Source organism: Podarcis gaigeae, assembly GCF_964106915.1.
Source record: "Podarcis gaigeae genome assembly, chromosome: 13".
NCBI lineage: Eukaryota > Metazoa > Chordata > Lepidosauria > Squamata > Lacertidae > Podarcis > Podarcis gaigeae.
In genome coordinates, this window is record NC_139689.1 from 31569939 (window position 1) to 31597096 (window position 27158).

General features: G+C 47.5%; 1 protein-coding gene across 1 annotated transcript; it reads left to right on the forward strand.

The window, feature by feature from the left end:
- Positions 1-26: 26 nt before the first annotated feature.
- Positions 27-25479, forward strand: FTSJ3 (FtsJ RNA 2'-O-methyltransferase 3). The gene is made up of 21 exons (XM_083708690.1): positions 27-668; positions 4451-4556; positions 6788-6834; positions 8478-8557; positions 9179-9278; positions 10340-10534; positions 11431-11546; positions 13262-13366; positions 13688-13788; positions 14757-14837; positions 14950-15114; positions 15965-16100; positions 16970-17175; positions 18393-18504; positions 18879-18972; positions 19614-19773; positions 22047-22135; positions 23032-23134; positions 23712-23895; positions 24088-24182; positions 24949-25479. The coding sequence occupies exons 1-21, from the start codon at positions 602-604 to the stop codon at positions 25145-25147; spliced, it is 2541 nt and encodes an 846-aa protein (XP_083564816.1). The 5' UTR covers positions 27-601; the 3' UTR covers positions 25148-25479.
- Positions 25480-27158: the final 1679 nt, after the last annotated feature.

The following is a 27158-nucleotide window of genomic DNA, read 5'->3' on the forward strand; positions in this document are numbered from 1 at the left end:
TTTCCTCCCCCCCTCCCTTTCCGCTCCAAAGAGATCCGGTCCACCGTAGGTTTAATTGGTCTACTTCCGGTTCTAGATTGCCGGCTTCTATATGTGGCGGAGCAAGAATTGCCCCCCTCCATATGACGAGTTCTACGAATTTACGATCGAGAACCGGAAGCGACGTTTGTTGATACTTCTTGTATTCATATCTCTTAGTTTTCTTGTGGCGTTTAGGCGCTGCACATGCGTACGTACCCCCTTCCGCCTCAAGTCATTTTTGACATAATTTTGCTGCCATGTTGGTAGGGTCCTTAGTACCTTAGATGGAAAAAAAGGGAAACCGAATGACAGTTTGACATACAGTAGTTGTCTTTCGGATTCTCTATGGTCCCCTAGGAGGTAATACGGGAGCTTGTCCGTTTGCATTTGGCGGGCGAGCGGGGGGGGCGAGGGGCTCTGCCACACTCAAGATGGCTGTGATGATGCCGGCGAACGTAATGATACAAACCGGAAGAGGAAGTGCTACGGGCTACAGGAAGGATCAGATCAAGTTCCGAGCACGTGTGCGCGTAGTGGCTGCTTCTCTGCGCCGGAGGGACCCCCAGCTGCTGATTTCAAGATGGGCAAGAAGCCCAAAGTAGGGAAGACCCGAAGGGACAAGTTCTATCACTTGGCCAAGGAGACTGGTGAGAAAATTGGGGTGTAGTTCTGATTTATTTGTTTACTCCCTTAATAAACGACCCCAGTGTATGTCTTGCCCTCATTCCCAGATACGCGGGGATAGTTGCTCGACAGAGAGGAAAAGTCACTCTGTGTGGGTTCAGAGACACTCTTTCCCCTCTCTTTGCCCTGTGAGGTAGTTACTATGGCTTAAGTCTTGGGCTGGGATTGATTTGTGGATTAACGGGGGCCCCGGAGGGGTGGTTGAAGTTGAAACTGTTCCACTCCGGGATAGCTGAGTCGATAGAACATGAGACTTATAATAATAATAAATAAATAAATCTCAGGGTCGTGGGTTCAAGCCCCACGTTAGGTGAAAGATTCTCGCATTGCAGGGTTTGGACTAGATGACCCTCTTGGTCCCTTCCAACTTTGCAATTCTATGATTCCCTGAGGAGGCGGGGAGACCTAGCTGTAAGGTTTCTGCTGAGGATTGGGTAAACAGTAACCGACTTAAACTTGTGGGATGTAGAATTAGGTTAAAGTTTATATTGAGCATCGTCAACCTTTCCAAACCCAGGTTCCACTTTGGGGACCCATTTCTTAATATTTTACCATATATTAGCAAGGTGGCAGTGTATCTGTTGCAACACACGTCGGATCAGATTCTGACCCACCTGTTGAAGAACCATTGCTTTACATGACTCTTAAGAGGAATTTTATAATGCTTAGGTATAACTTGCATATGGGGGGGTTGTGTAATCTTCTTGCAGGGGGCAAAATATTATTACTAATAATAATAACAACAATAATAGCAGCAACAGTTGACATTTGATAAGTGCTTTCAGATGTTCAAAGTGTTTTAGTTACCATCTTTACAACAGTCCTGTGAGATAAATAAGTGTTATTCCCCATAATGCAAATGGAGGGGACTAAGAGGAAGTGGCTTACCTAAGACCACCTTAATGAGTTTATGACAGAGGCAAGATTTGAACTGGGGGCTTCCCGATTCATAGCTTAGTCTCTTTAACCACTGCACTATGCTGCTGTTATGATTCAAGATTTGGGTGAGTATCCATTGGGCTTGCTTTAGATAGTCCTTCTTCAAGGGAAGGACCATAATTCAGTGGCAAAACATAGGCTTTCCATGCAAAGGTCTACACTGATTAGCACAAGCACTCCACAGGGTTCCATCCTTGGCATCTTCAGGTAGGGCTAGGAAAGATGCTTGTGTGAACAATGGACATGACAGCACTTTTTCCTCTCACGCCGTTGGGCCCACTCTCACTTAGATAAATTGCCCCCACCTCACTGAACAACCCTTTACTTGAAGGTTTCTTTTCCTTTCCTCTTAAAATTCTATTTTTTTAAAAAAAAAAATATTTATTAATTTTCACAACTAACAAAAGACAAAAAAGAAAACAACAACACACACGAAAAAAAGAAAGAAAAGAAATAGACATATACAAAACACAAAAGGTGGTACTTCCCCATACCTCCCTTACACTGCATCCTTGTTTTGCAATTTTTTAGCAACCCTTTGGTCCTTTTTTCTATTTGTATCTCTCTCCAATTTCTTAACATTATTATTTACAGCTGTAATTCTCTGTTTCTTACCCCCTGACATCTTAACAATCCACAATCTTACAACAATTTTTAAGATATAATTTAAATTTTTTCCAGTCCTCCTCCACTGTCTCTTTCCTCTGGTCACGGATTCTGCCGGTCATCTCCGCCAGTCCCATAAATTCAGTCACCTTCATCTGCCATTCTTCCAGAGTGGGTAGTTCTTGCGTCTTCCAATACTTTGCCAGAAGAATTCTTGCCGCTGTAGTTGCATACATAAAAAATGTCCTATCCTTTTTTGGTACCAGTTGGCCAACCATGCCCAGGAGAAAGGCCTCCGGCTTCTTTGAAAAGGTCCACTTAAGGACTTTCTTAAGTTCATTATAGATCATTTCCCAGTAGGCCTTAATCCTTGGGCAGGTCCACCAAAGGTGGTAAAAGGTTCCTTCAGACTCATTACATTTCCAGCATTTGTTATTGGGCAAGTGATAGATTTTTGCAAGCTTGACTGGTGTCATGTACCACCTATAGATCATTTTCATTATGTTCTCTTTTAAGGCACTACATGCCGTAAATTTTATACCAGTGGTCCATAACTGCTCCCAGTCAGCAAACATAATGTCATAACCGATATCCTGTGCCCATTTAATCATAGCTGATTTAACCGTTTCTTCCTGTGTATTCCATTTCAGCAGCAAGTTATACATTCTAGACAGATTCTTAGTATTGGGTTCTAACAATTCTGTTTCTAACTTCGACCTCTCCTTCTGGAATCCTACTTTCCTGCTTTCCTCTTAAAATTCTAGCCCAGAGTATCCTGCGGGGGACCTTTGTAAGGGGAAATTTAGTAAGTAGGAGTCTCAGACAGGTTTTCTTTAAATAAACAATAAATATTTATTTAAGGCAAGATAGTATATAACACAAATGGATTAAACTTGGGTTACTTCAGGTGTACAGTACGATTACACTTTAATTCATCCTCAGTTTTGCGTTATAGGTTTGGTTCCAGTGATACTTTCTTTCAGTTATCCACCCCCTTTAACAATCCTGCTCCTGAGGTACCTTAAGCAATAGACTCAATGGCTCCCCACACCCCCTCCCTTCACTGGGTTTGGGAGTTTCTTCTTTTCCCAAGAAGAATCTCTCCCCTCCAGAATAGATTTGAGTTCCAAGTAGGCTGTTCCTTTCCAGCTCCTACTTCTCCTGGCTCAACCTCTGCCTCCCAGTAAAATTCTGGTCTATACAATACACTCAGAAGGGAAGTTGTCTTTTTCCAGAACCAACTCTTGCTCGAATTCACTCTTTCTACCTCAACCTGTCTCCCTACCTATCTCCCGACCTCTCCAACCCACTCACCCAACCTCACTCTACCTCCCACTGTATCTCAAATCCTTTCCTTTTAAAAACTCCCCCCTGGAACCACAACCAATCAGAGGCTGCCATTCATTAACAATTTGCTGGCAGGGAAAGAACACCCCCCACACACTTTCTTTTGTTTTTGATCCAACCGGTCCAGCAAAACTAACTTTTCCATCACACCCCGGATAGCTGTTTTTTGTCAGTCAGTGTTAATGTAATCAGCCTTTTGAGTCCCAAGACTTTCCTTTTGCACAAACACGCATCTGGGGAGACACTCTTTCAATCTTAACTATTATATTTGTACTGTGGTAGAGCAGCAGCTGGTGTGGCCTACCTTGTTAAGTTACAACCTAGCAGCAGGTCCCAGCCAGCTGGTTGAGGTTGGGCTAATGATGTACGAAGGCCGGTGCAGGCTGTATAAAGCGGCTTCCTATGTTATCTAGGTTGGGTTAGCTAAATGATATCTGGGCCACATTCTTTTCTGGCTTAAAATTTGAGGCACACTTCACTCTTGTACTAAAGGGTATGTGTATTGGATTGATAGTGAGATAGATAGATAGATAGATAGATAGATAGATAGATAGATAGATAGATTGTTCTTGATCAGCCCCTGGAACAATGAGCAGCCATTCTCCTTGCATCTCCAGGATAGCCCATTAAATACTACTCCCTAGTGGCCCACCCTCATCTTGGCCAAATAAGACAGTGCTCAAGAATAGGACTTTGCCTTACAGGGTTGTTCCAGGGATTAATGGGGGAGGGGGAGAACTATGTACACTACCTGAAGTTCCATGGAGAAAAAGGGGGGATATAAATGCGTTGAATGAATGAATGAATAAGGTCTAACTGGGCATGGCATGGTGCTCATGCATCCCTTTTCCAGGATTCCGTTCCCGTTCGTCTTTCAAGCTCATTCAGTTGAACCGCAAATTCCAGTTCCTTCCAAAGTCTCGGGCATTGCTGGATCTGTGCGCTGCTCCTGGAGGATGGTGAGTGACTGGCAAGAAGGGCAGGGGGCGTGTGGAGGTTGTTTTGTTCAGAATTAGAGAAGTCTTGCTACTGACATGTTACTGGTACAGGTCACATATATGAGGCTGTGTGGTTCTGACAGCTGGGGAAGAGCTTCCGATAAACAAGAGTGAAATATGTTCAGTATAGGCCAGTGATAATGTTGAAATTTCAAGATACTCATTTGCTTTGGTCCTGTGACTTGTCCATGAAAGGATCCCCACTGTGGAGATATTTGGGGAAGTCAAGGTGAAGCAGACTGCCTCTGAGGCTTCAGAACCACCCCAAGTAGACTGGTAAGGTTTGCAGCTGCCCTTGAGCTGTCCATTAATGAAAAAAAGCACCACCCGGAGAGGAAGTGGGGCTAATTCTGTGAGCGACAACACTGGCTTCCAATCAAGAAATGGCTTCACCAAGGCTCCATTTTTTACTTTGAATCGCTGTGCTTTTGGGTGGGGCAGTGAAAGGACCCCATCAGAAGCAGAAAACATTTTTAAAGAGGAAAAAATATTTGGTCACCAGCAGCAATAATATTTATATATTGCTTAATATGCAAAACCCCTAAGCTGTTTACTGAACATGCAGTAAAATAATCTTAAAAAGAAAAATGTACGTACAACATTTAAAACAAAAAATGCAATGCCATACATTAGTAAAAATAGAGAAGTCATCAATAAAACATTCAGTTAAAATCAATAAAATAGCAAAACAGAACAATGCGATGAATGGCAGTCTTTTAGTCATAACTTCCTAATCTCTGCACTCACCCTGTTGAAATTCCGTTGTGGCGACCATAACCCAGGTTTAAGGTGGCACTTGGCAATTAGCTTATATACCTGAGTTTCTAAAAGTGGTCTAGGCATTTCTTGGTCTCCACACCCACACCCATTATAATCAGTAGGGAAGACACCCAAAGGCTTTTTTTTTTTTTGAAATCACAATTTTATTAATTTATATTTTCAAGATAGCCTACAAAATAGAACCATAAAACAGATCAAAAACATCAGAAACAAAAACAATTATCGTAGCAACAGTAAAAATAAAAAAGCAGTAGTTATAAGATCAGTTAACTGATCTTATATCCATAGGCTTTTGAAAATGAGGCACGGGTGCTTTGGATTTGAGGTGAAGCACGGCTCTGTCTCAGCCAAGACAAATATTTGCTTTTTTTCTTAAGGGCACAAAATATCTTGCATCGGTCGCCTGCCCAACATTTGCTTGCTTTGGTCCAGCCCATCGTACAGAGGAAGGAGCAAGCAGTTGGCTTGATTTCAAGTTGTGCTCTAGATCAGTGTTTCCCAACCTTGGGCCTCCAGCTGTTTTTGAACTACAATTCCCATCATCCCTGACCACTGGTCTTGCTAGCTAGGGATGCTGGGAGTTGTAGGCCAAAAACATCTGGAGGCCCAAGGTTGGGAAACACTGCTCTAGATAAAGGGTTCCCGGGAAAAGGGACTCTCTTGCCCAGCTCTCCAGTTCTGAGAAGGGCGAGAGCTCTTCCCTGCTGCACTAAATCTCTTGAGGCTCCCGTCAGGGGCTGCATGCCTGCAGTGGGGCAGAGCCAAAAGTGGTTGGAGCTACCCTTCTTTTATTTCCTTTTCTGCCACACCTCCTCTCTTCCCACCCAGCATGCTGCAAAAGGAGGGATAGATTGCTACCTGTCAGTTCAGGTTTCTGGGAAGAGCGGAGGGCTTTTGAAGTTAGGTCCAGGCCTGTAGGTTGACCACCCCTGTCCTGAAGATTCCCTGACTCTGCCTTCGAGGAGCATGTTTTGTAGGCCTTTCTTTGCACAGATTATCAGTAATCTTCGAAACAGCCCAATAGAACAGACTGGAAAGAATATTTTTGTGTTACAAATGCACACATGCATCCAGAAGATTGTACTTTGTCTTATTATAATTAATTTAAGATTTGGACAGAGAGCCTCCTGGGTCAGAGCAGCCTGTCTTTAACCACTGTGCAACACTAACTGGCGTTCATTTGAGATAAGATTTGATTTTAATTAAGAGCCTCCTGGATCACACCTCACTATCTTTAATCATTACATAATGCTAGTTGACATTCAGAAAGTCTTGGTGCTGGGGTAAGAGCAGGAAAGGTTTAGAGTTGCGGAGGCAACTCAGATTTTATCAAATGAACCAGGTTTGTTCTCACTCTTTGGGTGTCATTGTTGACTCGCTCAAAGGTAGACCTGATTCTGTTCTTCCAACAGGTTGCAGGTGGCTTCAAAGTTTATGCCTGTGTCCAGTCTTATAATTGGTAAGTAGCCTTGATGGGGGAAGAAGAGAGCCCTAATCTTGCCTAGCTTCCCATTTCCCAACCCAGATGTATCTAGGGAGCTCACAAGAAGGGACATGAATCATAGAATTGTAGAGTTGGATGGGACCCCAAGGGTCATCTAGTCCAACCCCCTGCAATGCAGGAAACTCGGCTGAAGCATCCATGACAGATGGCCATCCAACCTCTCTGCCACTGCTGCTCTCCCAGGTGTTCAGAGACGCACTGGCTAGAGCCAAGATAGGGAACCCGTGATTCACTCAAATTTAATGGACTACAACACCAGCCAGCGTGACCAGGGGTCAGAAATGATGGGAGTTGTAGTTCAGCAGAGCCTGGAGTGCCACAGGTCCCCCACCCCTCAAGGGAGGGAGAATGTGGGGGCGATGTACACAAAAGGATCATGGCTTTTCATTTGCATAGTAAAGAGCATTTGAACTCCCCATATACATTATCTTCTTGCACATCCTCTGTAAGGTAAGTAATATCCCTGATGAGAGGCTGAGTGCAAGGGGCCTGCCTAAAAGGATCCCCACTCAGATTCCTGCATTGCAGGGAGGGCGTTGGGCTGGATGACTCTTGGGGTCCCAACTCTACAGTTCTAGGACTCTCTGTCCATGGAAGAGAGTGCATTTGAAGCAGGTTCATTTCCTGGTTCAGAGCCCTTGTTTCTTAATTGCCAGGTCATGCCAGCTCTCCTGAGCAGGCAAAGGAAGCAGTGGGAGGGGGCTGGGTGTGCATTGAGCAAATTGCCCTACAGCAGGGCTGGGGAGCCAGGCTTTGGTGGACTCCAGATCCCATCACCCCCCAGCCGGCATGGCCAGGGCCGAGGAGAGTTGTTGCCTTCCTACGACCTGAAGGGCCACAGCTTCTTCATCGCTGTCACAAAGCGTAAAAGGGGTTTCCTGATACTTCACACGTGAAAGCAAAGCACACTGGGAGAGTACGTCCCTCAGGTCCCAGAGTCGACCCTTTGTTTAGAAGGATTTCTAGCAGAAGGAAAGACCACCTGCGGTAGGGCTTGGGAAGCTGCTGCAAGCCAGAGTGGGCAGCACTGAGCTAGGGCAGAGCAGCTCTCCTAACGCAGGTGCCGCTGCTGCTTCCCTGGATAGGGTGGCAGCAGAATTGGGCGACGTGGCTTTCCCTGGGGGTCTGTCTAGAGCAGTGGTTCTCAAACTTGGGTCTCCAGCTGTTTTTGGACTACAACTCCCATCATCCCTAGCTAGCAAGACCAGTGGTCAGGGATGATGGGAACTGTAGTCCGAAAGCAGCTGGAGACCCAAGTTTGGGAAACACTGATCTAGAGGCACTGATTGTTATCCACTTAGGCATCTTCACATGAAGACATGTACACATGTACTTACTGATCTGTACAGCCCAGCTGCCATGTGCTCAGACTGCCCTAGTTGAATGTTGCAGCTCAGTGTAAAGCTCAGCTAGGGTGTACACAGATTGCACACTCTTTGAATGCGACGCATTAACATCCTCTGTATATAAGGCAGGTTTGCCTGTAACGGGCTACACTGCAGAAGTTGGGCAGTGAGATTCCTGGCACTGTGTTTTTCCTAAAGAAACTTCTTCCCCCATATTTCCCTCCCTGCTTCCTCCTGTGTCTTTGATTTCAGGGGTTGACCTGGTTCCCATAAAGCCCATTCCCAATGTGGTAACCATGCAGGAAGACATCACCACAGAGAAGTGTCGCCAGGTAACTTGCTCTCTTTTTCCGGTACCCACACCCTGATTCCCTGCACAGCTAATTTTAGTCTTCCGTCTTGCCTGCCTTTGCCATCCTCATCTCTCATCTGTTTGTTTGGAGAATTTACATACCGGATTTCATGCTCATTTGTTTTTCAGTGAATAAATCCCAGGGCAGGTAGCATTTAAAAATGGAGATAAAAGCATAAAATGCAACAAGGTCTAAAAACACCAGAACAAAAGGCCAAGTTAATAAAGCAGATTGAGACTCTTCTGTGTTCTTGTCTGCTCTCTCTACCTCACCCTCTGTTGCTCTCTCATGTACACCAAGAACATAGTAGAAGAAAAGCCCGGCTTTTTCAGGCCCACGGCCCATCTAGTCCAGCATCCTGTTCTCATAGTGGCCAACCAGATGCTCATGGGAACCCTGCAAACAGGATCTGGGTACAATAGCCCTCTTCCCACCTGGCAGTTGTGGCTAGGAGCCTTCCTTTCCCAATGACATCCTGCCCTCTGCAATTAGGCAGAGATGTTTTGTCCTTGGTGAATTCTGTCACGTACTTCTTTGCGTTATACTCAGCTAGGTATTGCCCTGAATTCAATCTATTTTTCTCCCCCCCCCCCCCGCCAGGCCCTACGCAAGGAGCTGAAGACGTGGAAAGTGGATGTTGTGCTGAACGATGGGGCTCCCAACATGGGAGCCAGCTGGGTACATGATGCGTTTTCCCAAGGTGTGGGGCTTTCCTTCCAGGGGTGCTGGGAGGGAGCTGGCGGTCTTCTCGCCGGCAGCACGTGGGCTCTGTCTCCTGAAGGAGAAGTGGGTGGCTGAGCTGCATATCCAGAGTTGCGTGCATAGAGCGTCCGGCCTGTCAATCACTGTGGGGTACAGGAGCAGCAATCATTCTTGTGCGCACAGGACTGGCTGTGCAAGTCCCAACGTGCATGTAGTGTCAATTTTGCAAGAACCCCTTGGCCACATCGTCCATCTGCTGCAAAGAAAGTGATATACACATGTAGCCATCAAATCGTATAATACATGGTGGAGTTGTGTCCCTGCATTTGACACCAGTGAGAGCTCAGCCTCAGATGGGACTGTAAAGTCACATTCTTGTGCTGCCCTTCCTTCCCCTGATCTTGGCCATTGAGAAAGAGAGGCCTGCATCAGAGCATAAGGGGTGTGCCAGAGCATGGGCCTTTTAATCTTGCAGTAGTTTTAAACCCATGCTCTGGCTGCTTCCAGGTTAGACTACTGCAGTTTTAGAACTCCCCCCGCTACACTGGTTGCCCCCTCCCTGTCAGCACTGTCCTTTTTTTGGCTGCCGTCTAAAGGGGCATTTGTCTATTCAGTCATTTGGAAGTGAGGTTATGGGGCTCTGTAGAAAACTGGAGACCATGTATGACTTTATTCATCGCTGTGTGCTGCCATGTGGTCATCGGATGAAGGGTGGCTCAGTCGGTAGAGTACAAGACTCTTAATGCATGAAGTTTAGAAAGCAAGTTAATAATGATTATATTTGGGGCTGCTTTTAAAGATTTATTATTGGCCAGCTGAATGCTAAGCCCCCGCATGGCGCTTTCAAAGGGTGCTTAAAATAAATTTCTCTTGCAATCTGTACATCAATCCTGTAAGGTACACAAGTATTGTTATCCATGTGTTGCTAATGATTGCGGGGGGTGGGTGTTTTTGTGCATAAATGTGCTGGTGGATTCGGCTAAATGCCAAGTCGGCAGCCCTTGCCTCCCATTTCCCTGGCACCGTCTCATTCCCTTTCCCCCTCTGCTCTCCCTTTAGCGAACCTCACGCTGTCGGCGCTGAAGCTGGCCTGCGACTTCTTGGCCAAGGGCGGCTGGTTCATCAGCAAAGTCTTCCGTTCCCGGGACTACCAGCCCCTCCTGTGGATCTTCCAGCAGCTGTTCCGCAAGGTCCAGGCCACCAAGCCCCAGGCCTCGCGTAACGAGTCTGCCGAGATCTTTGTGGTCTGCCAGGGTGAGTCCACAGAGAGGGAGAAGTGGGCACAAGGCGGATACAGAACAAGATGAGCAGTGGGAGGCTTTAGCCTCGTAAACTGCATTGATTGATGGATCATTCCATTTCTGTATTGCTTAATACGTTAAAAACATCTAAGCGGTATATACAGAAAACCGAAGCGACAACAGACAACTTTTTAAATACTGCAAAAATGCGCAGTTGCATATACAGTGGTGCCTCGCTAGACGAAATTAATCCGTTCCGCGATTCTCTTCGTCTAGCGGTTTTTTCGTCTTGCGAAGCAAGCCCATTGACAGCTTAGCGGATTAGCGCTACAGCTGTCAAGCGGCTTCCAGCGATCAGCTGTTAAGCGGCTTATCAGCGGAACAGCTGATAAGCGGCTTAGCAGCTTAGGAAAAGGGCAAAAAAAGCAAAAAAAAGCCGCCGGGGGACGCAAGATTTTTTCGTCTTGTGAAGCAACCCCATAGGGAAATTCGTTTTGCGAAGCGCCTCCAAAACGGAAAAACCCTTTCGTCTAGCGGGTTTTTCGTCTTGCGAGGTGTTCGTCTTGCGGGGCACCACTGTAATCGTGTTAGGTTAATACAAAGTTACTAATACCTAGAAATCAATATATAGTGATACTCAGGAAGTCGAACGCAATCCATTCCGGAAGTCTGTTTGACCTCCAAAACATTTGGAAACCAAGGCGCAGCTTCCGATTGGCTGCAGGAAGCTCATGCAGCCAATCAGAAGTCGCGTTGGATGTTTGGCTTCCAAAGAACATTCACAAACTGGAACACTCACTTCAGGGTTTGCGGCGTTTGGGAGTTAAAATGGATGAGTACCAAGGCGTTTGACAACCAAGGTACGACTGTAAACTCATTTTCTCTTCTGCTACCACTTTCCCCCTCCAGGCTATTTGGCCCCAGATAAAATCGACAACAAGTTCTTTGACCCCAAGTTCGCCTTCAAGGAAGTGGAGGTGCAGGCCAAATCCGTCACTGAGCTGGTGTCCCAGAAGAAGCCCAAGGTTAGTGGACAAGCAAACCTTAAGGAGATCAGTTTATCTTCATTTTGAAATAGCTAACTGGCCAAAACACTGCCTCTAAAGGAGCTTTCTCCACCACCTTGCCTTCTCTGATTTTACTCCAGAAATGCTCTTCTCTGATCTTGAAAGGATAAGGAGCTGCAAAGGAAGTGGAGTAAGGCTGGGCAATATCTGGTTTGCAGCATCGCAGTATATTGATATATTGCAATGTCTGAAATTAGGATGGAGCCATGCAGAGGCATTGGCTGGCTTTCGTGGCTTTTCCTGCATGGTGAATTTTGCTGGAGCCTGCTCTTGTGATTCACTGCCCCCCACCGGAGACAGGGGAGAACGGGGCCAGCAGTTAACAGGGGTCGCAGGAATCAAGAGTAGTATTGGCCAGCCTCACGGTTTTTCCCACATTGTGATTTTTGCACAGCACAGCACGCATATACACATTGTGATTTGATATATATAGTCAGGTCAAAATTTATAAAACTAGTATCATAATATCAACTTCAAACTGGTTTGGGATGATATATCACCCAGCCCTAGCGTGGATTGCTTACGAAGTCTGTCCGTCTTGCTTTAGATTTCTACTTTGGATATTGACTTCAAATTTCAATGCTTTTGCTTGGGCACAGTGCTAACCTGTGGCTTTGAGGCATCAGTGGGAACAAAAAAATTCCATAGTTAAACTATGGAACTTAACTCCCACAAGAGGCAGTGATGGCCAGCAGCTTGGCTGGGTTTAAAAGAGGATTGGACAAAATCATGGAGGATATAGGGTTATGCTCTACTGCCAAAGTCAAAAGGCACTTATGCCTCTGAATTCCATTTTCTGGAAACAGTAGGAGGGGATGGTGCTGTTGTGCTCAGTTCCCGATTGTATGCTTCTCACAGGCGTACAATTGGATGCTGAGAACAGGTTGCTGGACTAGATGGGTCAGTGGCCTCATCCAGCAAGGTTCTGTTAAAATCCTTGGCACCTGTGGTGGACCTGTTAAAGGGTAAAAGAGTATTGGGAAATGATCATAATGAATTGAAAAAAATGCTTAAAAGTACTTTTCCAAAAAAACAACAACCAGAATCCTTTTTGTTGGGGATATTTCAGACGGAAATTCCCAGATGTCAGAAAAGGTTATTTATGTATGCCGCTACTGTGGCCCGTGTTTTGTTAGCCCCAAAATTAGAAAATGAGCGAGGTCCCGACCAAAGAAGAATTGCAACTTAAGTTGACAGAATATGCTCAGCTTGCAGACTTAACATATAGAATAAAAAAAACAAGAAGAACATCCATTTAGAGAAGATTGGAAAATGTTTATTGAATATATGGGGGGAAATTGTGTACACTTGAAAAGGTTGGCAGCATTAAGATAAATTCAAGAGTGTAAATAAGTTTTGATGGATGTAATAATGGAATACAGAATGGTTTAGTTTGTGTAAAATACGCAGGCATTTTTTGATATGAAAAATGAACCATGGAAAGAGAAGAAGGAAAGTCATTGATATTTTTTGTTTAAATGAGTATTCTAAATTGTAAAACAAAATATAATAAAAATTATATATAAAAGATAAATAAAATCCTTGGCACCAGGAAAGTCAAGAGAAAAAAGAAGTTGAGGTGAGTGGCATGGAGGTGCACGACTAGCCCAAGTCTCTGCTCCACAGTCTGATGGGTTTTCTCCTCATTTTTATTTGCTGTTCCTTCCAACTAGGCAGAGGGGTACGAAGATGGCACCACAATTCTTTATAACCGCTGCACACTGACGGACTTCCTGAAGGCCCCCAACCCTGTGGACTTCCTGGCAAAGGCCAGTGAGGTGAGCACCCAGGTGGCCGTGACCAGAGAGTTGCATAGTGTGGGGTGGGGAGGGCTGAATGTTGGCGGCAGCAGCTGGCTCATAAGGAGGGTGGTAGCAGCATTAGACACAAGAGAACCTGGAGGTTTTGAGTTGGAGGGGTTACTAGCTGCAAGAACCTGAAAGGTGCTCCAATCCTGCCGTTGCTTTTGATATCTTGGTATGGCTTTGGTTTGGTTTTCCTGTGTAGGATAAGCTCCTGAGGAGGCTAATTAACATAGGGCAAAGCCCCTTGGATGGATAATGTGATTGGTGCCTCTCTCATCCCCTTGCCTTTCCTAGATTGTCTTCGACAGCGAAGAGCTGGAACGCCACAGCGCTACCACTGAGGAAGTGCGTCACTGTTGCCGGGACATCCGTGTTCTGGGCCGTAAGGAGCTCCGGTATGTTCCTCCTTTAAGGGTAGGACTTGGGGTGTAGGGAATGGAGGAACAAAGCCCACCTTTTGTTGGAGAGAGAGGTTTTGAAGAGATTCCTACTCTCCAGCAGAAGAGTTAAACACAATGGCAGTTGCTCCAAAGCATATTAAATCTCGGTTAGATTTGCATCTGCCTTCATCCACCTTTAAGCAAATGTTCCCCATGAGAAAACATGAGAAAACATAGAATAAATAACAGACACTTGACTTTGCAAATAAGTGAGTGTTTTACTCACAATAGTTTCTCAGTTTTACATGTCTCCGTCCACTGGCAGTGCAGTGAAGATGAAAAAAAGGTTCTAAACAATCTTTGAGTTAGCAAAGATGCAGACTTTAAAATCTCATTTCAGAGAGATTCAGTTCCCTTCAGAGAGCCATGGCTTCTTGCTTGTTCCAGTAAGCTGAGAGGAGTGGGGGGGGGGGCAGAACCAGCTGAGAGCCTCCTAAGCCACACCCACTTGCTACCTGAGCAGGTTCACCCTTTCAGGCGTGCAAGTGTGAGTCAGTAACTGTATATTATGGCACCTTTCACGTCCCAGTCACAAAAGCAGCCGCAGGCCCCCTAAAACTATGGGCAGCAAGAGCATGCAAGCAGCTGTGCTAGATCACCACCCATCTAGTTTGCCAGCCATTGCCCACATATTTCTAGTTCACACTCATAAAGGCTAGAAACTGTTTTGAAAAATCTAAATTGAATGATGCACCCAGTTCCCATTATGAACTGCTTCTGTACTCCAGCTGAATCGTGGCTCAAACACACACCCAGCCCTGGAAACTGGGACAAAAGTAAACAGAGGGGACTTTCTAAATCTCTCACTGAAAGTCCCAGCTCCCTAGTAGCAACTGGTCAAGGCCCTGCGATCACCATCGACTGTGCCAGAAAATAGGTGGGCAGGCATAGAGTCTGACTGTCGTCTTCTTTGCGTTGCTCAGGGGCCTACTGAACTGGAGGACAAGGCTGAGGCGCTTCCTTGTCAAGAAGTTGAAAGAGCAAGCCAAGGAAATAGATATCAAGTAAGAGGGGCGGGGAGGGGGCTGGCGAGGTTCTGCTTATGGGGCAGCCAGCTATATAGGCTGGGGGAGGAAAGCGGGCTGGATTTGCAAAGCCTCTTTTCCCTGTTTTCAGCTTGAGCTCTGGCGAGGAGGGCGAAGGGGAGGATGAACCGCAGCCTGAGCGGACGAGTCCAGAGACCCCGAGCAGAGAGGAGCCAGACGAGAAAGAGGAGGAGGAGGAGGAGCTGGAGCTCAAACTGGCAGAACTCAAGGCCCAAGAGATGGCCGAACTGAAGAGGTGGGTGGTTTTTGCAGCCCCAAATTGCCAGCTCCATTTGTGCCTGATGACAAAGGGCTGCAAGGAGGGACCGCATGGCGTTCCAGAACTGGGGGAAGCTGGTTGACAGGTGGGCGGGGCCTGGGGGAAGCCTGGAACGGAAGAGATGCCCCTCATGCACAGGCCACTGGAGAGCAGTGTTAGAAACTCGGATATATAAGCTGAGCACCCTTATGGCTTCTTAAACCAGGGTTACAGTCGCCAAAACGGAATGCCTAGTTGACAGCTTGAAAGTACTATTTTTCTTTTTGGAGCCTGAAATTCATTCTGGTTGTGCAGATAAAATAACACGGGATGTGTTGCTACTGTGTGAAAACAGTCAAGATCCAAGTGTCCCCAGGCATGCAACTCCAAATTGTGGAGACCTCAGGCGCCATCATGGTACCCAGGCATCTTTACTTGTTCACAAGTGACCGATAGCCAAGTGCGCCTGGGGAATTTCGAACATTGGCCCAGGGGGTGGGCCATCTTCCTCTTTCTCACTGTTGCCCTTGTAGACCTCCTTGTCAGCCTGGATAGCTCACTTGGTTAGAGTGTGGTGCTGGTAACACCAAGGTTGCAGGTTTGATCCCTGTAGGGGACAGTTGCAAATTCCTGCATTGCAGGGGGTGAGACTAGATGATCCTAGGGGTCGCATCCCACTCTACATTTCTGTGATTCTATGGACTCAGCAGGGGATGAAAGTAGCGTTAGTTGGCTCTGCCTGCCATTGGCTCCTGCTCAAACTATTGTTTGGCCCCCTGCCTTCCATCCCAGCCATTCCAACAGTCTCCATCCACTACGTCACCATCTTTTTCTTCGCCAACACCAGGAAGAAACGCAAGATCCTGCGTGAGCGACGGCGGCAGCGAGAGCGCGTCGAGCTCAAGATGGATCTTCCCGGCGTTTCGGTCGCCGATGACGGTGACACCGGCATGTTCTCCCTCCGGGCCATCAGCAAAAGTCAGGTAAGCAGGAAGCGTTGCAAACATGCATTCAAAGTGCGGGCCCTGGAGAATCCGTCTTAGTCCATCTTTCCACCACCTAATGCCCTCCAGATACTGTTTGCCTGCCATTGCCCCCCAGCCAGAATGAGCCTGTTCATTGTTACTGGCAGGTGAGGCCCACTCGGTGGCTCCTGCTCTGAAGGTGGCCAGCGCAGGGGCCTGTGGAAGAGCCTTTTTGGTGGTGGCTCCACAGCTGTCATGTGCCTTTACAGTCTTTGTTTTGGCAGCGGGTGGAGACACCTCTTTCATCAAGCTTCTAGAGGTGTGATGAGTAAAGCCAATTCTAAGTATGATACAAGTTCCTCCTAATTCACATATCCTGTTGAACCCGTGATGCTTGACCCACCTATGTGCTTGGAGGGAAGTCCATAATTTAGGAGCTGCCATGGAGAATGCCCACTTCTGAGGGCAGGGAACTACCAAAAGTCCCTCTCCCCCATTTATAACACACAAAAGGGTCTGTAAGGATGGATCCTTCAGATATTTGGGTCTTAAGTTTTAATGATTTTGCTATGTTTTTAATTACCGTATTTTGCTACGCTAATGATTCTGTTTTTTAGCGTCTTGTTTTGTTGCACATCGCCCTGTGCCTGTTGCAATGAAGGGCAGTATAAAAACGCCTTAATAAACAAGGAGAACTTCTATCATTTATATTTGTCCATTTAGTACATTTATACGCCACCAAGGAGCTCCAAGTTGTACGCATGGTTCTTTTTCACCCTACCAAAAAAATAAAATATTGTCTCAACAGCCCTGGGGCCCAAGGTCACCTGAGTGGGGGTTCAAACCCTTGTCTCCCACATCTTAGTCTGTGCCTCTTCCACTTCTAGTTGCTGAATGAGGTTTTCAAGGGAGACATGGCGGCCGCAGATACCTTCGTGGCGACAGCAGCAGGTGCAAACGATGACCTCTCGCTTTCGGAAGGGGGAGACTCCGACGACGACATGTCTCTGGCCAGCGAGCTGGACGAGGAGGAGGTGGCGGAGGTTGAGGAACGGTCAAGGCAGATGAAGCGGGCCCAGGCCCCACAGCTGAGGTACCCAAGGGGGGTGGGAGGATGCAAGGTGGGTTGGCTGCAGTAATGAGGTTGGCTTGACGTTCTGGAGGGAGGCGGAGAGAGACACCGCAGGTGGTCTCCTCACCTGAGCCGCACTAAACCTGGGGGTGAAAATTACTGCAAGATCATGTCTCCCCCTTTTGTGGAAAAGAAGGATCTGAATGGAGAGAGAGAGAGAGAGAGAGAGAGAGAGAGAGAGTGCAGAAGCCTGGGGGGCTGAAAAATAAGGTGGAATTATTACCTTGAGGATCTGCTTTCTAGAACGATTGCTAGAAGCAGGGGGGGAAAGACACCACAAAATTGCTGGCCTCGAAAGCCAAACTGTTATCTATTTGTGATTTTTTAAAAAAATGCCTCACAGAAATAGTTAAAGATAAAACTGTACTTGTCAGGTTGGCAACATTTGAACAGTAAGTGTTGTTTACAAGCTCCTCCAAGCAGCATCTGCATGAAGTCCCCTCACCTTCTCAGTCAAGATAGAACTATTTGAAATAACCAAGTAACTGTCAACTCCCAACTGCCACTTCCTCTCCGCAACGTCATTTATTGAATGTGAATGCAATGTACTGGAAGATCATGTATCCCCCTTCTGTGGAAAAGAAGGATCTGAACTCGGAGAGGGAGAAAGAGAAAGAGAAAGGGGGGAGGAGCAGGACAGGAGCTGGGGGGCTGGACAGTCAGGTGAAGTTACTACCTTGAGGGTCTGCTTTCTAGAACAATTGCTAGAAACGGGGGGGGGGGGGGGGGAGAGACACCATAAAAACACTGACATAGAAAGCCCAGCTTGCCTTTATTCTGCTCCCATCCCTGGAGATAAAGGAATTGTTTTTGTTTTTGTTTTGTTTTATAAGCTGCTTTAAACAGTGTCAGACCATTGCTCCATCTAGCTCAGTATTGTCTACACTGACTGGCAGCAGCTCTGTAGGATTTCAAGCAGGGGACATCCCATCCCCAAATGCTCAAGGCAATAGGGTGTGGACAGATATTATTCAGTCGCCCGTTAACCCTCAATATGCCTCTTAGGTGGGATTTCATTATTCCTCCCAAGTGGGAGTTCCTAGTCCTCCAACAGCAGTAGGGATACACCTGTGAGTCCAACCAATCTCCCTCCCTCCCATCTCCGGTGGGCTACAGGTGGGTCTCGTGTGTTTCCAGTGCTTTGAGCTCTGCTGGAGTTCTGGCCAATGTGTTTACAGGGTTGCCAAGGAAGAGGAAGAGGAGAGCGCCGAGGCAGAGAACCCACTTTTGGTGGCGCTAGAGAGCAAGGAGGAGCGGCAGGAACATCAAGCGAGTCTGTGGTTTGGCAAGGTGAGCATCTCCTGATAAGGTTCTTTGGCCTCCTCCATGACCAATGACGGCATAGCTCAGGACTGGGTGACCTGTAGCCCCACCCAGTGTTGCTGGACTGCAGCCCCCATAGATCCCTGACAACTGGCCGGGCTTGCTGGGGCTGATGGGAGTTGGGAGTTCAACAACAACATCCGGAGGGTGGCAGCTTCCCCACCCCTTGGTCTAGTGGGAACGCTAAGAGCATCATTGTTGGAGTGTCATGTTAGATTGGCTCAGCTTTCCAGATGGGTGCCCTGCAGCTAGAGTAGCTAGCTATTCTAGGAAGCAGCACTTTGTTTGGGCAAGGGATGCTTCCAGCTGTGCCCTTCACGTTTCTGTTCTCTGCTGTCCAGGAAGCTTTTGCTGGGATTGACGACGATGCTGACGAGGCACTAGAGATTGGGCAGGCGCAAGTTCTGTCCCAGAACCGGGCAGAACCTCCCCCAGGTAAGCCACATACTTGAGCCTGAAGGATGACAAAATCTATCCGTTCCTTGAGCGACTAAATGCAGACTTCCAGTGTCTGCTGATTTCAGGGGTGACAGCAGAGCTAGCAACTTCTTGAACAGTGGTAGGATTTACATTGCCTTCAGTAACCAGAAGAGCTAATATTGAATCCAGGATTGAAGACTGATTTGCTATTGCAGAAAAGCCTGTGAATATAGACTGCCGATAAGCTGTTGGTTTTTCACACTCTCACCATATATGAAGGGATTTCATATACTAAGCTTGGCATCCATGTACACTGGTGGAGGAAGAGGAATGCGGGGGGAGCACACTGCCCCTGGCAGTGCAATCCCAGCAGGGTGCCGTCGCGGCCGCGCGCCCCGCCCCCGCAGGCAGCGCGCCATGCCCCTGTGGGCGGCACACCCCGTTCCCACGACGCACGCCAGCCCTGCCCTCACCTGCTCTCCACCCCCCGGTACTGGAGCATGAAACTCCGTCACTGTCCATGACTCTCTGGGGCTGAGCCGCCTCCTTCGTTCCCTCCCCCCCACACTCACGTTTCCCCAGGCCAGTTAGTTCAGGATGACTGATGGTAGGCGAGGGAGAGATTTTCTCACCCTGTCTGGTTTTCTCTTACACAGCCTCCAAAAATACAAAGAGGAAAAAGACGCAGCCCCGGTCTGGTGCTACGCTCGAGACGACACTCGAGGTAGGCCCAAAGCCTGAAGGTCCTACAGGTGCAGCTGAGGGGAAGGGTTCTGACACGGGGGAGAGTGACAGCAGCGACAGTGATGACGAAAGGTGAAGTCCTTTTAAAATAAATGCACAATTTTTTTTATTAATTTTAAAATTTTACATCCCACACGAATATCTTTCAACATACCAACCAGACTGCTCTAGAAGATGAAGTCACATTCCTATGTTTTAGCCCAAAAAGTCCTTCCGCATATTGTCATAAGATTTTGGTGGACTGCACATACCGTCCTCTATTTCTCTTGTGCTGCTGCTCTAGGTTTCTCTTAAAAAATCACTGTTTTTAAGCTCTCTCTTTCCATTGCACTCTCTTGCTTAATCCCTGTTGCCTCCCTTACACAAATCCTTCTTAGGATCACCTTCATCGCCTCCCATGATGTTGCAGCTGAGATCAAAGTAGGATTTTAGTTCTCATGAAATGCATCCAGCTATTAAATCATGCTGTGGTCAAGGATCAGTGGGATTGCTGCTGTTCCCAACTGTCTTCATCTGCTGCTATATTGTTATGTTTGGTTTTTGTAATGGTTCTAGGGGTTGCTCGTGCGTAAATCGACACCACACCTGGCTAGGTTACCTGGGTGAACCCTTTCTGTCTGGACAGCCTCTCACCCGTGGCTGTCTCAATCGCTGGAAGAATCCGTCAGTGGGCGTTTCTTGAACTTCTTCCAGCAAAGAAGCTCTTTGACGCCTAGTCGCCGCCTACTCTCCCTGCACGGAAGCCTTCTGCGCAGGGAGGGTGCGGGCAGCGGAGGACCCGTGCTCTCCCCGCTGGTCTCCGGCGAGGAGTCATGGAGCCACCTCGCCGATTCCCCCATCTGCCCCCCTTCTCCACTGGTTCTACGCTGAATTCCTTCCCCAGCAGATGGGCTGCTTCTCTCCCTCCCGGGATGCTCTCCTGAACCCCTCTGGAGCCCTCCCTCTCCCTCTGGCTCTGATGGCAGTTCCCTGACAGTTTTGGTATTATTGTGTATTGTGTTTTGAGCTGCCTCTGGAGTTTGTTTGTTTTTACAAGTAAAGGTGAGGTATAAATATTTTCAGTTAAATTGAAAATATAGCAGGAGAGTGCTGTCTGTTTAGAGACATCTCCTTAATTTGGTCAGTGAGACTTAGCTGCTCTATGCATTATTTCATTATTTCATTTTGAAGGCTGCCTTACCTCTGAAGAGAATTAAACATTGTGCAATGGCACAGCTGGTAAACATTTGGTTCTCTCAGGTTTGACAATCATCATATGCAGCATGTAATGAGATCAGTTACAAAACAGCACAACAGACAGCAGAAGATGAGTTTTAAAACAATACAAAAAGGGGGACACCTACTTCAGAAACCTACTCCTCCGGCCCGAACAGCAAGTTGGAACAAAATGGTCTTCAGTTATTTCTGGAAAGTGCTGATCGTGGAGACCTGTCATATCTCAGCAGCCATGTTGCTCCACAGAACAGCCACACCAAAAGTTACTGTGGAGCAGGCTTCTGATAACCTTGGAGCTGGAAGGAGAAGCTCTCCGACAGAACGCAGTGGCCCACTGGGTAAACAAGGGATGCAGTATTCTCTCAAGGTCCCTTGTCCTAAGATGTACAGGGCCTTACGTGTCAGTACCAAAACCATCTTGACCCAGGGGAGGATCAGCAGCCAGTGCAAGTCGCAGAAGCGAGGTGTATTATGTGTTGGAAGGAGGAGGAAGAAGGAGTTTGGATTTGATATCCTGCTTTTATCACTACCCGAGGGAGTCTCAAAGCGGCTAACAATCTCATTTTTCTTCTTCCCTCACAACAAACACTCTGTGAGGTGAGTGAGGCTGAGAGACTTCAAAGAAGTGTGACTAGCCCAAGGTCACCCAGCAGCTGCATGTGGAGGAGCGGAGACGCGAACCTGGTTCCCCAGATTACGAATCTACCGCTCTTAACCACTACACCCCAGAAGCAACCTATCTACCATATTCTTCACTAGCTGCAGCTTCTGGACCAACCTCAAGGGTAGCCCCACACAGAGTTCATTGCAGTAATCCAGCCTTGAGATTAGCAATGCATTCGCAGCTATGTTCAAAGGATCCCAATCCAGCAACCGTGACGAGTCATTAAAAAACACTCCTAGCCTCCAAGGACACTTTAGCCTCCACCTAACAGAGCTGGATTCAGGAGCAGGAGCCTTGGTGGAGATCCCAGAGAAGTAAATCCCAGAGTTCCTGGGAGTTCCTTTCCAGCTTTCCATGTTGTTTAGATTTTGGTGAGCAGTATGCCTAATGTGACATTTCTAAGGTTTATTGGATGGGACGTGGGAGCGAAGGCGTCTCATAACTCCCTACTCTTTCCATGTTTCAGGGAGCAGCCAGCCTCACGCAAGGGAACAAAACGGCTCCGGTCAGAGGAAGAGCCAAGAGGCATTGAGGTGGTCCCCATTGATGATCCAGGTGAGGATGAGCCAAGAACAGGGGCTTTTGTATCCTGGTTGCTTCCACTTCCTCTCTGAATCTCGCAGCTGGAGAAGCCGCCTGGAAGACAGTCTGAAATGTTGTTGTTGCACCTGCACTCACCCGGCAGTTCGTTTTCTTTCCCCAACAGTTCCCCAAGTGTTAATTTTTGCAGTATACTTGAGCTTTCACACAACTTCTGTAAAAAAACAGTGGACTGTGGCACATGTTTAGCACCTATTTCTATGCTGTCAGATTTTTATTTTTAATCCATTTTCAGCCCACTTAACCCAGAAAAATTCAGGAGATAAAATGAAGAGATTTAGAACAGTATACAGCAGTTGTTTCCTGCTGTTTTCATGTGGGGATCATAGAGGAACAGAAGCCTGCATATGCAGAAAGTGCGTAGTGACAGTGCCCAGTGATCGGAATAACATTTAGGTATGTTTAGCCTGTAGAAAAGGAAGTTTGAGAAGGTGATTTCACAGCCATCTTCAAATATGTGAAGATGGACCCTGCTTGTTTTCTGCTGCTCCAGAGGATAGGACCCAGACCAGTGGATTCAAATTGCAGGAAAGGAAACTCCCGTTAAGAATTAGGAAGAACTTCTGTGGCAGTAATAAAACAGTAGAACAGACTGTTTCAGAATGTGATAAACTTTCCTTCACTGGAAGTTTTTAAAACAGAGGTTGTGTGACCATCTGTTAGTTGTGTGACCATTCTTTAGTTGCGATTTTTGTTTTGCCCGGGGTTGGACTAGATGAGCACCAGGGGACCCTTCCTACTCCCAAGTTCTCTGATTCTAGTGCTGCGGGGTGGTTTATCAGTCCCAAAGCCACAGGGAAGACTTAACACAATATTCCCCACGTCTGAATGCAGCCTTTGTCTCTCTGCAGTGAAGCGAGCTCGGATTCTGGACCCTGAGGGCCTGGCACTGGGCTCCATCATTGCCGCCTCCAAAAAGGCCAAGAGGGATTTGATTGATGACTCTTTCAACAGGTAATGGCGAGTAGGGAGGAGTTGGCAAGCTTCTACATGTCTCTCATCATCTTTTAAGACAGAGATTTGCATGCGAGCAGGTGTCACCGCAGAAGTGTGATACTTCAAGACCTTGCACCTAGAGCTGCAGCCTGACACACAGATGCTCCGTTACACTTTAATTACCAAGAGAGATCACCAGTACATCAGAGCCCTAACTGGAGTGAAAAAGCAGGTGGTACTAAATGTCAAGTAGAAGGTGGACAGTAAAGCCTGATATTTGTGGGGGTAGGAGGGCTCCAACTGCAGCTTTAACTGGAGCCGGCTGATTTGGTCTTGAATTATTTTGGCTACTTTCACCTGTGAGCAGGTAATCCTGCTGCAATTGGGTCCTCCAGTCATCCCCGATGAGGTAAAGCTGTGAAGAGTCTCTGCAAGAGCGCTTGTTCTGAGAGCTTGCCTCCTTTGAGCTAAGAAGCACGCTTGAAATGTTTCCCCATCCTAAAGAGTGAACTGTGCCTCCAGTTTTAATTTTAGGGAGGGGAGGGAAGCAGGCGCTTGTTTTGATCTGCCTGCTTACTGCTCTTCCTGCCCCCAGATACAGCTTCAATGAGGAAGAAGACGAGCTCCCTGAGTGGTTTGTACAGGAAGAGCACCAGCACCGGCGCAAACCACTGCCCCTGGATCGACAGACGGTGGAGGAGTACCGCCAGCGCTGGCGCGAGATCAATGCCCGGCCCATCAAGAAAGTGGCAGAGGCCAAGGCCCGCAAGAAGCGGCGGGTAAGCAAGGGAGCAAGCTGCCCGTTCACGCACACAGAGTGGGAAACTGCCCTTTTCCAGATCAGAGGATCTGTCCATCCTTATTGCCTTCTCTGACTGGCAGCAGCTCTCCAGGTTTATTCCAAACCCCACAGGAACCCTGCTTGCCTGCCCTCTCCCTCAGTGCCCTGACTGCTCTGTCCCTCTCCGCAGATGCTGAAGAAACTGGAGCAGATGAAGAAGAAAGCAGAGTCGGTGGTGAACACCGTGGACATCTCTGAGCGCGAGAAAGCTGCTCAGCTGCGCAGGTAGGTCTTCAGCTTTGTGGGGGGGGGGGGCTTCCTGTGTAGAACAGCAGGGTTGCTACATGAATCCCGCAGGGCTCACAGAGAGAGATTCTGTTTCCTCTTGAGGTCTGCAGCGTGTAGATATTGCAATATTCTTCCAACTGCAGGGAGGGTTGGGGAACCTGAGGCATTTTTAGATGTTGCTAGGTTACAACTCCCATCAGGCCATGCTGGCAGGGCCTGATGGGAGTTGCAGTCCCACAACAGGGCCGCTAAAGCCACCGTTCCTAACCAATCACAGAACAGCTTCCGTAGCGTTCCCAAATGAATGAACCACCCAGGCTCTGGGGAAAGCCAGGCCTGCTGTGCTTCAGATATAGCTAAATCAGTCCCCTTGGAACCGGATAAACTAGTTATCTTTCTTGGGGCCAGGCTTCTAGGGTCAGATTTCCAGACAGAGACTGGAGAGCTAGCATGGTGCAGTGTTAGCAGTCTGGGACTCAGGAGACCATGGTTCAAATCTCTACTCTGCCATGAAGCCTGCTGGGTGACCCTGGGACACTCACTGACTCACAGCCCAAATTAACCTCACAGAATTGTTGTGAGAAGAAAGGAAGGCGCGACAACCTTTCTGTTTCAGAGGAAAGGCGGGATATGAATTGAATAAGTAAAATAGCAACTAAATAAACACAAGAGACTCTGGAGCAATTGTACAGGGTTCAAAGAGACGCCTTTCGCTCATAACTCCCCACTTTCCCTGTGCCCCCCCCCCCTTCTCCAACAACAGCATTTACAAGAAGGCAGGGATAGGCAAGGAGAAACGGCAGGTGACCTACCTTGTGGCCAAAAAGGGCGCTGGGAGGAAGGTACGGCGCCCTGCCGGAGTCAAGGGCCACTTCAAAGTGGTGGACAGCCGCCTCAAGAAGGACATGAGAGCCCAGAAACGCAAGGAACAGAAGCCAAAACACCGGCAGCGAAAGAAGTGAACCATTTTGTCCTGCCGCTTTGTGGTTGCTAAGCGAGCAGGCCTCTTGCCACCCTTGAACATGTCAGCATCTCGAACTGCTCCCCAGGTGTCTCCAAGCAGCAGCTGACCAGGTTTGTTGAGATGTCACATGGAATTTCAGAATTCCTGGCGCTTGGTTTGGTGGCTGGTGGTGTGAGCTGTATGTGCATTGGGACAACGTTGCCTGAGCTCATTTTCTTGCTATCCTGGCCCACTTGCAGCTCAACAGGTGTGTCTGTGGAGAGGCCTCTTCATGAGTTACCTCCCTTCAAGGTGTCTGCCCTTGGTTATTAAACATTGTTTTCTCATGAACTATTCTCTGGCTGCTTTTATTTTTCTTGTCAGTAGTGCTGGCACTCTTTTAGAGTGGTAGGGTGTTCCTTGTATTGCATCAAAGACAAACATCCCTCTCCCCATTGTTCATAGCTTTGATTGACACTCCGCTGATTACAGACATGTGGCACAAGATCCCAGGCATGTTGGGAGTAGGTTCCTTAACGGATCAAGTTTTTTAGGGCTTTAAAGCAGGCGTGGGGAACTTGTGGCCCATTATTATCATAGATCTTTGTTTCCATGTCCTTTACCAGCAGGACCCAGGTAAGGTTATGGCAATTAAAAACCAATTACTGTCCTTGGAATAGGGTGTGCCTGGAAAACAAATGTTTCCTGTGTCAAAAGCTAAGGTAAAAAGGCATGTCTTCAGCACTGTCTGAAAGCCGTATAATGAAGAAGCCAGATTCACCTCTTTGGGGAGGGAATTAACAATTCTGAGGGGGGTGGAAACGCCTCTCTGAACACTCAGGACAATCTGTAGGCTGTCTTTCAGGTATTTGGGGCCTTCTCCACTCCCAGAGTTCCCTGCAAAATAGAGTTGATTTGCTAAACCACTGTAGCTCTATGAAGGGAACAGGGGCCTCCGAACAACTCTCAGCAACCTTAACAAACTACAGATCCCATAATTCTTTGGAGGAAGTCATGAACTTTAAAGCATCATTCTGCTTTAAATGCATACTCCTCCACTGATTAAATTGGAGCATCCTGTTTTTGGGGGCCCAGAAAGATGCACGTCCTCCTGGAACATGTTGGAGGTTATGGAAATGAATGGTGTGAGTGTAGCCTGAGCCTGACGCACAGACAGTGCGGCAGGCCAGAATGATATTGGCTCCAATCACACGTGCAGATTTTGAAGCGTTTGGCTGTGCTTCCTAAATTCTCACATTTGCTCTGCATTTGTAGAATAGTTTCACAGCTTTCCCTAGCAGGGATGATCATACTTGCCACTTCCGCCTTTCACTCACTTCATTGGCACCAGACTGAAATCTCCATTGGCATGCAAAAATCTCCTGCCCGTTTGCTTCAGGTTCAAATCCAGATGCCACCTCCCACGCTCAGCTAAGAGATCTTCCGATGAGGGCGCAGCAGGCTTAACCTTGGAGGAAGTTCCCAGCTTATGTCATTCAGGCACCTTGGACTGCTGCAACATCTGGGCAGATGATTGGATGTGGCAAATCTCAAAACAGGTTGTGTTCACCTGATGCATTCAGGTCAAGTCCATAAATAAAGATAGTAGAGTCTATTTGTTAGGGCTTTGAAATAACAAAATCTGGAGAGAGGAGGACCCCGCAACTTGCTGTTTGAAGTTACAGGGCAACAGCAGTTCCTGAATATAGTAGAAGGGTTGGGGTGTTGGACTAGGATGTGGAAGACCAGGGTTCAAATAAGCTGTATGTGCATTGGGACAACGTTGCCTGGGCGTAGGTTTCTTGCTATCCTGGCCCACTTGCAGCTCACCAGGCGTGTCTGTGGAGAGGCCTCTTCATGAATTACCTCCCTTCAAGGTGTCTGCCCTGCATGTTTGGTTATTAAACTAACTCCGACTATTCTCTGGCTGCTTTTATTTTTCTTGTCAGCAGTGCTACAGTAAACCGGGATACTTAACAGATATGGAATCCTTTAATGACAACAAAAGCCCTCCAGGCCAGAGCTACGAA